Raw genomic sequence first — 9,727 nt, forward strand, 5'->3', positions numbered from 1 at the left:
TAAAAAAAAAAAGTCTTCTTAGCTTTGACATGTGAATATTTAAAATCCTCTGTATAACTGACAAATGGAAAAAGATAATGGAGGCTCAAACAGTATTTACAGCAGCTTAGAAAAATGCATTTATGAGTCAAATTAATGTAGCCAAAATGCTAAAAAGCTTTTTGTAAGGTGTTTATGAAGTGTCTAAACAACGCCATTACAAAAAAAACCTGGCAAGTGTTGGTCTTCCCTACTTGAATGGTCTCTGTTTCTGGAGACTGTTCAGAAAGTAGAGCAGCAGACAGCAGGCCTAGCTGTCACAGAGATACCTGCTATTGACGTCTATTATTTTCACTTGCATCTTTTAGTTTTCTTCAAAAGTCGTTCAGTGGAACAACAGTGAAGGAAAAGTTAACATTTCTTACTTAGTCATTTAGGAGGTATCCAGCTATGACTAAAGACACCTTGTGACTTTAGCTACTGAACCAGTTACTTTCAGTTTTTATTTTAAGGAAGTTAACCCTCAAGAAATCAAGAACTAATTCAAAACACAGAGCATGACTTTATACACAAATATGCAGAGGATATCTCTGGAGAAAGGCCTTGTGTCAATGACTATATTTTTTCAGCAGCTTGGCATGACAGTGTATTTGTAGGTTTAGAGCATTATTAACCTAAAGAGCAAACTGAGCTCCACCTCAGCTATTCTCTGTGTGAAGAACTGCTGTTTTGAGCTGTCTGTGCTGGAGCTTGGACAGTCTGGGTTACCCATTTCACCAACTGCTCATCCCCTGACTGTTGTGAGCACAGCTTTCCAACCTGGCTTCTCACCCGTGAGTTGCCTTCAGAATACTGACTCACATACACCAAGGCAAGTCACCTGCTGTTTATTGATTACCTGTGGCCACTGGCCTCTGGATAATGCCCGTTTAGTTATCTCAGCGACCGTGTTCTTCCGGGAATCAGGGTCTTGGCGAGAAACTGCTACAGGCTGAAGGGAACTCAAAATTGCTGTGAAAGAGATAAAAAATATGTGTCTCAAACTGGTGTTGAGAAAACACATGGGTTCAAGGCTTCCTTGTAGCAAAAACTTGTTCTTGTACTAGGAGACAGACTCCACATAAACAACTTTTAGACTAAATTGATAAGAGTATTATTATTCTCCTCCTTCTGCAAAATGGGAAGTAAGACACAGAAGACACAGCTACACTGCCAGCTGAGGAGCTTTACAGTAATTATAAACATCTGAAATTCAGCCAAACACATTCTAATAATATTGCTGTTATTTTTCACTGAGCATTTCCACACAATTCTAAGAGAGGGACCTGACAGGGTCTCTACTCATGGGCCACACTCAGGCCTAACTCATGCAGACTGCACCCAACAAGTAGTTCGAGCCTTCCCTTTTCAGTTACATAGCATGCACAACTTCTATGCTAATTACAGAAAAAAAACCTCTCATTTAATCAGCAGTCTGCATCATAATGTGTGGACCTACTAAAATGTGATAAGACCTGGTGAAGAATTATTTTCTATGTCCCAGTCCTGTGCTTTTAAGCTAAAATCCATATATTATCTGTTAGCTTATTTTTTACAAAGACACTTTGCTATGTTGCCTGCTGAGTTTAGTTCTGGGTTAGTGTATAGCCAGCAGGAAGTCTACAGCTGATTCCAGCAATAATGCAAACAGAGATTCTTTTTGTGCCAAAAGGAGGAGAAAATAATAGAAGCATGAGTCATCTGATCTTTTCCATTCTCTGCATTTCCTTTTTGAGTAACTCCTCTCTTCTTCCTTCCTGGTCTTGCTCCCATTAAAAAAATCCATAACAGTGCCTGCAAGTTTAAACTTATAAATGTGGTATTTTCCAGACTGCTGTAGTTTGGGTCTATTTTTGAAATAACCTTCACCAATTTGTGTTCTACATTTATGGGCCACACTGTTAAAAGACAGCAGTCAAAAATTTCTTGAGCTACCTACTGGGAGAACTAAAGAGAAAGCTTCTAGCCTGAGCAGTTGCAAAACATGCTTTCAGTATAAAGCCAAGTTTAAAGTGATATTATATTTCATACCTGAAAAGAAACAGCATACTTCTAGACATATTTACCAATTCAGAAAGATAACGTCACAGGAATTTCACTGGAAATAATTTGTCAGTATCTTTGGAATCTAAGGACTTTAAAGTCTGCCTCTAAATCACTTCAAGAGGTTAAATTTTTAGCCCAGTGTCAAGTTGCAGACTTGTAACTTTTTTGTTTTGCTCTGTTTTTTTCATAAATACTTACTGCCAAATACCGGAGTGGACAGGTTCTCTGCTCTAGACACTATTGATGGCATTCCAGTTAGGGCACAAACAATGGCATCAAAAAAGCTTGAATGAGGAGCTGCAACAAAGATTGGGGCTTCTGGGAGACTTGCTACTTTCCCTTTTACTTTAACCTGGAAACCCATTATGAAGAACGCGGTGCGAGTTAGGCCTGACAGGGTTGTCCGGATCATCCTCCTTGTAAACAGAAACACAAAAATATCATCCATCTTACAGTCAGTATTTCTTCTGTACTTTAAAAGAAAAGCCCATAACAGATTTCCTAGTTCTAACCAGCACTGGGGCCTGACACAGGGCAGCAGGAAATGTAGGGTTAAAGGGGAAGTAGGGAAGGGAACATCACCTTTTCCTGATGAAACATAAGGCAACGTGCAGCACCTTGTGAAATCCTCCTCCCAGGTACTCTATTTCTCTTGCCATACATATCATTGCAGCATAACATTATTGTGAGGGGAGTAATTAGCAGATTCAGTGGGGTTTTTTGTAAGAACTTAGGTAACTGATACTGTTCTTTTACCAACCATTTTAAACACGTAAGATTAAATGACAGTGTTCCCTTACTGGAACATGTTCCCACCAGAAGGGACATGTTCCTTTCATGGGACTCTCTGTAATCTCTTGGACTTGTAAGAATTCATTTCCTGTGTCTCCTCCTCCTCCTGCAGCTACAATGCCCTGTAGCTAAAAGAGAACTTCATTACTCTGAGGTCATAGGCTGAGTGACTGAAACCCAGAACCCACAGAAGCAGCTGTAAAATACCACTTCAAGGGCAATGCAGCTAGCAGAGGAGCTGTCAAAGCTAATTTTGTCATAGCAGAAATTACAAAAGCTACACAGAAACTCAACCTACATAATGTTACCAAATACTTTTCTTAATGAGTTTCTTTTCTCAAATATTTCTATTAGTAATATTAGTAAAATAGGTTCAGGCTTACAAACAGCCTATAAAGATTTTTATACAAATCTCTTTTTAGCCTCAAGACAACTGAAAATCTACCTATTTAAAAAGCTCCACTACTGTTGTAAAATACACTCATTAAAAAGCTGCTTCATCTAAACGGGTAAAACTGAGATGTCACTGAGGAATCCTCTTTAATCAAAAGAAGGAGAGGGAAGAATGCTTTAGACCTTTTACCTTCTCCATCCTTTCAGTGGCACAGATCCTCTTCCACGCTGACAGAACATTGCAATTGATGCAAACAGCCAGGCTAGCAGTAAAATGAATGTGATGCATGTGGCACGGAGGGGTAGCAAAATAATCCCCTGCAGAACACTCTGGAAAAGGAGAGGGGGAAAATCTTAAGAAATGGTATCAGCAGGAATGACACTATTATCTGTGTAGTTACTTTATAAGGACTTTAAAATACTGACATTATTGCTACGTGATTCAGTAAGGAAAGCATTAAAGGTTAAAGGTTCTTATGGGAAGTCATTTTTGGTATTTCATTTTCACTTTTGAGTTCCCATTTCAGGTAGAACTGGAATACCTGAGTATTTAGGTTTTTGGCTTGGATGTTGTTAGACACAAAGGGTAAACAACATTTGTTGGCTCTAGTTTATATTTGGTCTCAGTCTGCAGCACACAACCAGCTTGGATGAGCCTGCCCAGCTGACACATATCTCCACTCCAGAGTCTTCTGCCACTAGCTGCCTGTCTAGAAGCCAAGTGGGATTGTTAAGATGACTAAATTGTACTCTTGCCCTTTCAAATGACAAATCTCATGTTGAGTCACAGTATTGCTGAAAGTGATCCTCACTACTGCTTCTGGGAGCTGTGCACACACAACACAACATCATTTCCCCTAGCTGGGACTTAAGCAAAATGGAGTTTTCAGCTGCCCTGCTTGCAAATAATCCTCAAATATCATACTCAGCACCTCTCAAAGGAATTTTTAGCTTGCATTTTTTTCATGCACAGCTCCAGAAAACAGGTGTACTGGCACAATGTTGCACCACAGGCAGCTTTGGTGCAGGGAGAAATTCTTAATTGTTTTATCCCAGCACATTAGGTTAGAAACTATATCCTGAAGGTTGGCTTTTATGGTGCAACACATCACTGTGCAGATTGAGCAAGCCCAGGTCTCTGGGAGGCAGGTGAGCTGTGTTAGCAGGTGCAAGTCATAGCTGAGCATTCCTGGTAAACCAGTAAAGGGCTCAACTCCCTTTGGCACCTAATCCAGCTCAGCTCCCACTCACTGATGAGGACCAGCTCGTGTGCAAACATATGCACAAAACAATACATACCCAAGCAGAACTGTAATACTGATTTTTTTTTTTTAAAAATTTATTTGGGCTATGTTTTTAAAAGTCCCCCAAAACTTGCATGAGAGTGTATCATTGGTCACAGACTGACAGCTCTACCATTTCAGATATATGGGAGAAGTTACTGAAGGAGAGTTATGTGAGTTTAACTTCTGCTTGTGAGCTTATGATTTTTTATGCTTTACTATTTTTTAAGAAAGTCTACAACTGAACAACAGTGTTACTTTCTCAAAATCAGACTTTCTAGTCAACTCTTTAACAATGGCCTCTTACTCTAGAGAAAAAGCAAGGGTTTTAATAAGTCAGTTTTACAAAACATTTTGCAACTTCCTAGAGTTGTGATTAATAAGCAACACGTTGGATTTTAATTTACATATTTTCTTTAAAAAGGAACAAGTGTTTGTAGTATATTTGGAGAATAAGCATCTTAGTGTATTATTTATCCAATTCCTTGATTTAGTCAGTTGCTTCCAATTTTCCTTTCACCAGCATGATCCTTTCCCTCCCCACCAAATCCCTTCCACCTTCATGTAACATCCTCTTATTGTCCTCTTGTCAATATTCAGGAGAGGCTTTGCCATCTGGCTCTAAACCCTCTGACATGGATGAGGATTAAAATGAATTTAGGCCTTTGGGACTCAGTTCTGTGACAACAGACCAAACAAGACAGGGGGTACATGTGGATAAGCATGTGAAGCAGGTACACTTTATGTTCTGCAAGCACTGCCAGATCATGTGTTTCCAGGAGAGATCTGAACACTCAGGTGTGGTTATTTCCTTCTTTTATATAACAGTTGTATATAGCTAGCTATGGAATTTTAACCATAACTTAATGGACAAGAGGAAAAGGACTGCTCTGGATCACGAAATGGGTTTGATAGCTGGGCATAACAGATGTGACCCTGGAGATCTATTGCTCCCACTTGCTCTGGTGCCAGTTGTGGTGAATCTGAAAAAGTCAGGTAGGAAGTTAAACCAACCAAGACTCCTTGCTTCCCTCCCAAAATTAGATGTGTCTTTTTTTCTCTACATGCATCTTCCTGTACTATGATCTATAGTCCCAGTTCAACATTTCAGCTGCATTCAGTTATCCAAAATGGGCAGCATAAGCATAAATCTGTGTGTTTTGAATTAAAGTAACTTTTTTCTTTATGGAAAAAAGAATATATATGCACTGAACTACAATGAAAAATAAAGGATGCAATAGCAAAAGCAAAACAATTCCTTCCTCAAAACTTTAATAAATTCATTAATCTATTTCAGGCAGATGCACAGGTGGTACTGATTTGCTGATGCAAGCTATTGGCTTTCTAGGTCAGTGAAATGAGGCAGAGTTGGTTTCTGCTTCATCAGCTACAGACTAGGGTAAGAAAAGGACAGAAAAGAGAAAGGTCAAGGTAGGCTAGAAAAGAGAAAGCATAGGAGAAAAACATACAAAAGAAAATACAGAGTTTAGTAACTACTAAGTAGGATTGGAGCCACTCCAGTTTCTGTGTACAGTAATCACAAAGAGAATAATTCTGAGTCATTCAAAGAACCTCTTCCTGCATATTGAATCACCTGTGTACTTTCTGTTTACTGTGTCTGCAGTAACTGCATATCCTGTCACTGCAATTCTTGCAGACAGTCCTGGCAGCCCAGGTCCCACTCCCATAGCTGACTAACCCTTGATCAATACATGGGATTATGCTGTCACTGATGGCAGGAACCTGGGAAGGGGAAAAGCAGGTCTACCAGAAAGCCACAGAATTCAGTTTGAAATTCAGCTGCTGTCAAATTGTCTAGGAAGCAGCAGCAGAGCAGGCTGGGGACCAGAACAAAGCCCAACTCCAACTGAACTCCTCTGACATCTGTGGTCATATGGACAGTCCCCCACTGCAGCATATGCAGAGCTAGGCAGGGTCTTCTGTGAGTGCCCAGAGGATGTCACAGCTCTCAGGCAGTCTAGCTGCTTGCTTCCAAGCATGGGGTTAAAAATACTGCTTTTGGCATGCTGGTTGTGCCATTACATAGTTGCAGAAATCCACTGAGCATCTCTTCAGAATAAAGCGGAATCCAGTAATGACTTAACTAGAATTTGTGCTTTGCAGTCGCAGTTCAGAAGTTAGGATGGCACGTGAACAATCAGGATGAACAGAACTAAAACTAAAAACCAGAAAAAAATCTCAATGATGAATTGCAGCCAACTTCAGTCAGAGGATGGAGACCAGAAGTCTTTGAACAACTGTTTTAAGATCTTGTTTGGCACATGTAGATGTTTAGCACAGCAAAACTGATCTTTGCTTTGCATATTCCAAAGAATGGCTGAAGTCTCCTTGGTTGGTAAACTATCAGCAGTTCAGGGACTGGCAAGAAATTATAAAATATTCTCACTCCACTTTTCAGTCTGGCTACAACCTGTTCGTACATTGGAAGCTGAATGAAATGCAAACAGCTAGCCTGTCTCACTTTCAAGCGCTGTTCCTCAGCCACACAACAGCCTTTACACTGAAGAAGTTCACCAGTGTATGGAAATCCTGTTTTGGGGTCCCATAGAGGGTTTTGAAATGGTATGTTTTCATTGGTATATGTTAAAGGAATAGTATAGAATAGAGAGGATATAACAAAACTATCCTTTAACATGCAAGAATGGAGAAACACTACACTTGACATAAATGGAAAGAGAAGGGACACTTCCCTTTTTTGGAATTTATAGTAACACTCTCTGGTAAAGCCCTGATTCCCAGCTGGTCTGACTGACACTGCTGGGCAATAGAGGAGCAGACAGGACAAAGCAGTCAGTAGGAAGTATGACTGTAGGGGGGAAAGAACAGAAGGGAGCAACCCACAACATGAGAAGGTTCTCTGTCTTGTGATTTTCTGCTTTGCAATTCTGTGACTACTACAGTTTTGCTCCTAAGCTGACTAGCACCAGGCCCTGACCCAGCCAGGTTCTTTTCTTTCCAGGTGCATTATGGAGCTCCATATGGAATGCATCTTGCTTGAAGACATAATTATATTTTTCAACCCTGCCTCCTGAAGGAAAAAAGTAGAATATATTTATTATAGCTAAAATGGTAATTGTAGCTTAAAAATGCAAGCTTTTGAAAGTAGTCTGTGCATCCTCTAGAAAGAACAGCCAGCACGGAAAGCTGTCCATGTCTGGAACCTCATTAAGAAACTAGTTTCCTTACCTCAGGGTTCATGCCTAAAGCTACTGATTCAAATGCACTTGAAGTGTGTTCCAGGCTGCTAGTAAAACATAGGGGATAAAAGGATTTGAAATTGTTTTCCAGGTTTCTCACATTTCCTCCACCCAGTTACCTTCAGGGCAAACATTGTTTATAACTTGAAGAGCTATATGAAACATAAAATATTTAGTTGTACATCAGCCTCAGATATTTACAAGGATCAGCAGAAAATGCTGCAATTCCACTTACATGTTGATGTCCTCACTGTCCTCACTGATATGTCAGTTTATGCTTGGTTCATCAGCTAATTTTTAGAGTCTGTTTTTAAAAATTAAAGCCCAGGAATACTTTCTGCTTTCTTAATTGCATGAGTATCCTGTAAGTCTTGTGTGTGCTTGTACACAAGCCATACTGGGATAGCATTCAGGTCAGATCGCCCAGTGATGCCAGTCAGTAACCCAGTGGAATTTGTGGACACTTTTTTGTTGTACAATATATGTATGGAACCAACCTCCCCAACTCCAAATCAGCCTAAAGAAAGCTAAGCATCTGAAACAGGATGACTGAAAAAAAATTACTTTCTATTTTAGCTTTTCGTATCAGAGAGAAGTTATCATCTTTATTCTAGAGCTGAAGCACCTGATGTGAGGATTGATGGACAGTATTTCATTCTTGAAACAGGACTCCCGTTTTCTCTAGGAATGATGTGTTATTGGCAATGACTGCGCAAATATTTTCAAAAGCTTGTTGTAAATCTTGTGCCAAAAGTTTTAAGTCAATCAGCCTCTGCGTGTGTGTGTCGAGCAAGCATTCAGTTTGTGCACTCTGGAGAGTGCTGGCTTGAAGAACTTAATTTCAAAAAACAGTGACTTTTTTTACAAAAGTGCATCTTCGACCGTTTACAAAAGTTCTTCAGTATGTGCTCTCTATCTCTAGACTAGATCAGGAAGCAAACTAGAGGGGAAGGAAGTATTCTTAGTCGCTGTTGGCTCGCGGCCAAGCCAGGAGCGGCAGATGTGTGACAGTGTCAGGGTTGCTGCCCTTCCCTCCGGGCTCGGGGGTCGCGGCGGCGCCGGGCCCCGGCAGGCGGGAGTTTCAAACCGCGACCGCTCACACGGCCGCGTCCTCCCCTCGCAAGGGCGGCTTTGTACAGCGGCCAGTGGCCCCCACCCCGTGGAGTGACCCCCACCCCGTGGAGTGACCCCCACCCCGTGGAGTGACCTCCACCCCGCACCGGGGACAGCCCCGCGTTGGGTCGGAGCGCGGAACGCGCCGCTGGTTCAGAGCCGCGCCCGGGCAGCACTGCCGGGAGTGACAGCACGGCCAGGGGTGACAGCACTGCCGGGAGTGACAGCACTGCCGGTGTTGCGGGCACTGCCGGTGTTGCGGGCACTGCCGGTGTTGCGGGCACTGCCGGGGGTGCCAGCACTGCCGGGGGTGCCAGCACTGCCGGGGGTGCCGTGCCCGCCCCGCCCGCCGCGCTCCGTTCGCTCAGATGCGCATCCCAGCCCCGAGCAGTCCCGGCCCGGCCCCGGAGGCCCCTCCCGCCCGCGCCGCCAGCCTTACCCGCAGCTTGTCGCCGGCGCCGAGGCGGCCCGGGTGCACGAAGGGGTTGGGGACGGTGGGCGGGCCGAAGCTCTGCTGCCTGGGCAGCGGCAGCACCCGCGGCGCCATCTCCGCCGCCATCCCGGGCGGCTGCGCATGAGCCGCCGGCGGCGCCCGGGGCCGGCCCTGCCCACGGGCCGCGGGAGCCCCGCCTCGGGCAGGTGAGCCCGGGCGGGCCGGGACCGGCTGCTCTGCGGGACCGCGGGGCACCCTCGGGTCAGGCGGGGCTGCCCGGCGATCCCTGCCCGCCCCCTGCCCCTGGCCGAGCCCAGTGTGCGGTGCGGTGTCGCTCGGGGATGTTCATAAACACTGGGATCTACGCAGAGAGGAGAGGGGCGAGCGCGGTCACGGCGCGGGACAGAGGTCGTTTCTAGGAGAATGGTGCA

At 43.6% G+C, this 9,727-nt stretch overlaps 1 protein-coding gene across 1 annotated transcript in view; it reads right to left on the reverse strand.

Moving 5' to 3' along the window:
• LPCAT2 (lysophosphatidylcholine acyltransferase 2) overlaps window positions 1-9,458 on the reverse strand; it is a 31,513-nt gene extending 22,055 nt beyond the window's left edge. The window contains exons 1-4 of the mRNA XM_027729587.2: window positions 9,303-9,458; window positions 3,440-3,579; window positions 2,263-2,480; window positions 878-990 (exon numbers count right to left, since the gene is read on the reverse strand). Of these exons, the coding sequence (XP_027585388.1) occupies window positions 878-990; window positions 2,263-2,480; window positions 3,440-3,579; window positions 9,303-9,422 (591 nt within the window). The 5' untranslated portion in view covers window positions 9,423-9,458. The remainder of the gene's footprint in view (window positions 1-877; window positions 991-2,262; window positions 2,481-3,439; window positions 3,580-9,302) is intronic.
• Between the last annotated feature and the right edge of the window lie 269 nt (window positions 9,459-9,727).

Source organism: Pipra filicauda, unplaced genomic scaffold (assembly GCF_003945595.2).
Source record: "Pipra filicauda isolate LSUMZ 115617 unplaced genomic scaffold, ASM394559v2 scaffold189_size1545977_pilon, whole genome shotgun sequence".
NCBI lineage: Eukaryota > Metazoa > Chordata > Aves > Passeriformes > Pipridae > Pipra > Pipra filicauda.